The sequence below is a fragment of the Zingiber officinale genome, chromosome 1A (assembly GCF_018446385.1).
Source record: "Zingiber officinale cultivar Zhangliang chromosome 1A, Zo_v1.1, whole genome shotgun sequence".
NCBI classification, from domain to species: Eukaryota; Viridiplantae; Streptophyta; class Magnoliopsida; order Zingiberales; family Zingiberaceae; genus Zingiber; species Zingiber officinale.
The window spans coordinates 151,839,413-151,842,182 of NC_055987.1; the positions used below are offsets into that span (position 1 = coordinate 151,839,413).

General features: G+C 53.9%; 1 protein-coding gene across 1 annotated transcript; it reads left to right on the forward strand.

The window, feature by feature from the left end:
* LOC122037984 lies at positions 1–2,230 on the forward strand. The gene is made up of 2 exons (XM_042597499.1): positions 1–1,878; positions 1,972–2,230. Exon 1 carries the CDS (start codon positions 68–70, stop codon positions 1,847–1,849), a length of 1,782 nt encoding a protein of 593 aa, XP_042453433.1. The 5' UTR covers positions 1–67; the 3' UTR covers positions 1,850–1,878; positions 1,972–2,230.
* Positions 2,231–2,770: the final 540 nt, after the last annotated feature.

Genomic DNA, 2,770 nt, shown 5'->3' on the forward strand with positions numbered 1-2,770 from the left:
CACCGAATAGTTAATAATAATAATAAAAATAAAAGAAAAGGGTGGGGAGAGGGAGGGCAGCGAACCTATGGCGTCCGTTGCTTCCGCGGCCGCCGTTGACGACGATGGCGACGAGACTCTCGCGTCACCGGCTGAGTCCCTTGATCTCATCCTTAGTCGTCTTCTCCCTTTTCTGCTGTCCGCTGCTCTCTCCGCCCGGACTCTCGTTGGCCGATGGCGTCTCCTCCACTCCAAGCTCTCCCTCCTCCTTTCCGCCCTTACCGACGCCGCCGGCTCCCCCAACTGGCCTTCCAACCAGCTCTTCCGCGATCACCTGCTGCCTGCGCTGCTCTCTACCCTGCGTAACCTCCGGTCCCTCTCCGCCCTCTGCCTCGACCAGGACCTCCCTGGAGGGAAGCTCCGCCTACAAAGCGACATCGACATCGCCGCTTCCGCGCTCTCCCTCCACCTCCACGACCTCCACCTTCTCCTCCGCTCCGGCCTGCTCCACCACGACGCTTCCCTTGCGTCGTCTGCCGATGACTCCGCGGCGATTGTTCTTCCGCTCCCGGCTCCCTCCGCTTCCCGCGCCGTGCTCGCCCTCTTCGTTCGCGACATTTTCGCTCGTCTTCAGATCGGCGCGCTAGATCTCAAGGGCAAGGCTCTTGATTCCCTCCTGGAGCTTCTCGCGGCCGACCCCGCGAAGATCTCCCGCCTTGTCGTCGAGGAGGGAGACCTACCCTCGCTTCTCCGCCTCCTCGATCCCTCCGCCCACTCTCTGTTACGCGACAGCACGGCGGCGGTGGTCTCCCTCCTTGCCACCGCCTCCGATGTCTCTCGCCGCGCCGTTTTCGAGGAGGGCGCCCTCGGCCCCCTTCTGCGCCTCCTTGACTCCGGACCCGCGGTTCTGAAAGAGCGCGCTGCCACGGCGATCCACGCACTGACAGCGGACCATGCCTGCGCCTGGGCAGTCTCTGCCTACGGCGGCGTTTCGATTCTCGTCGCCGCCTGCCATTCTGGATCCGGATCGCCTTCCGTCCAAGCCCTCGCAGCCGGTTCCCTGAATAACGCGGTAGCAATCGACGACATTAGGGCAGCGATGGTGGAGGAAGACGCCGTGTCAGTACTCCTTGACCTCCTCCTTTCCGGCAACCTCGAAGCGCAGAAGAACGCTGCCCTCTGCTTGGCATCCCTGGCCGCGATGGGCGGTGCCGAGATCTGCAATGCTATCCTTCAAGAGAACGGTCCCCTCCGTCTCCTCCAACTCCTTCGAGCCGTGTCCGACCCAGAAACAATAGACCACACTCTGAAAGCGTTCAGTGCCCTTGCAGTATCTCCGACGGCAACCAAATTCCTCTCTTCATCCCCGCCACTCTTCGCCCAACTGACGGATCTGATCAAGCGTGGGAACGCCGGGATCAAACACTCCGCGGCGGCTCTTGTAGCCGACCTATCCCCTAGCGAAGAGACAAAGCGATCGATGTCAGAATCCATGCCGGCGTTGATCAAGATGATGGAGTGCTCCAAACCCTCGAGCGCGCAGGAGGCGGCTGCCGCGGCGTTGACGTCGCTGCTGGCGGTACGGGCAAACCGGCGCGAGCTATCGAGGGACGAAAAGAGCGTGACCCGGCTGGTCCAAATGCTCGAGCCGACGAGCGATGTGATTGCCGGGAAGGAGCTCCCGGTGGCAGTCGTGCTAGCTCTCACATCCAGCAGCGGCGGCGGGGCACGGAGGCGGCTCGCTGACGCCGGCGCGTGTCAGCACCTCCAGAAGCTGTCGGAGGCCGACGTGCCGGGCGCAAAGAAGGCCTTGCACCGCATCACCGGCAGCCGTCTCAAAAACCTGTTCTCCATTTCATGGCCGCAGTAACGAGCGTCTCGCCATTATTGATCATCAAGGTCGTGTTTCACACAATACCTACGTCAATTTATTCAAAATTAAATGGCATTGGATCACATTTGACGTAGTTCAATCGATTGCGCTTCTTTCAGGTAGATTGCTCAAGGCGGGAAGGATAACTATCAAGGCGAATGCAATGACACAAGAAAATAACAGCAAAAAGGATTGTGTTTAATCGAATTGCAAATAGAGCAATAGTTATTAATTGGATAGCGGTAGTTAGACAGCGGGACGATAGAGGAAGAGGCATTCATGGATGCGAGTTTTAGCGTGTATCCTTGTGCTATTTGCTGTTTACTTAATTTTGCTTGGGCTTTTTTTTTTCTTAAATATAAATATCTGTTTGGTGAATTTGATGTCGTGCTGTAATTATTTTTTCAAAAAAAAAAAGAAAAAGAAAGTGGATTTGGCGTTTTATAAACGTTTGGTTTGTGAAGGAGCTGCAGTCATTTGGATTTTTTGTGTGGGATTTGTCTTTGTGCAGATAAATATTCTGCGCGCGCTGCGGTAAAAAGTATTTGATGAACTCGCGCCACAATTTTGTGTCAGTCTCGTCGATGATCCTGCGATCATGTACATTCACATGAACTTGTCCTCCTACTGCTAAAAGATAAAATAAAGCTTGTAAGTATCATCAATCTTAGTGTCGTTTTCTTTTCTTTTTTTGGCTTTCCTCTGTGAATTTGTATTCTCTCAATTTCGATCGATTTACCTGTATGGTAAAAGAACATTTTACTGAGATTTAATGACTTGAAGGAGGTAGTTAACTGAATTTCTGGAACTTTAATAGGCACATGAAAGCTCAGCAAACTCCAGTAGGAACAAAAAAAAATGAAAAATTCCTTTCCAGTTAGGAGTTTATAAACTTTGCTTACTTTACACTCCAGAATT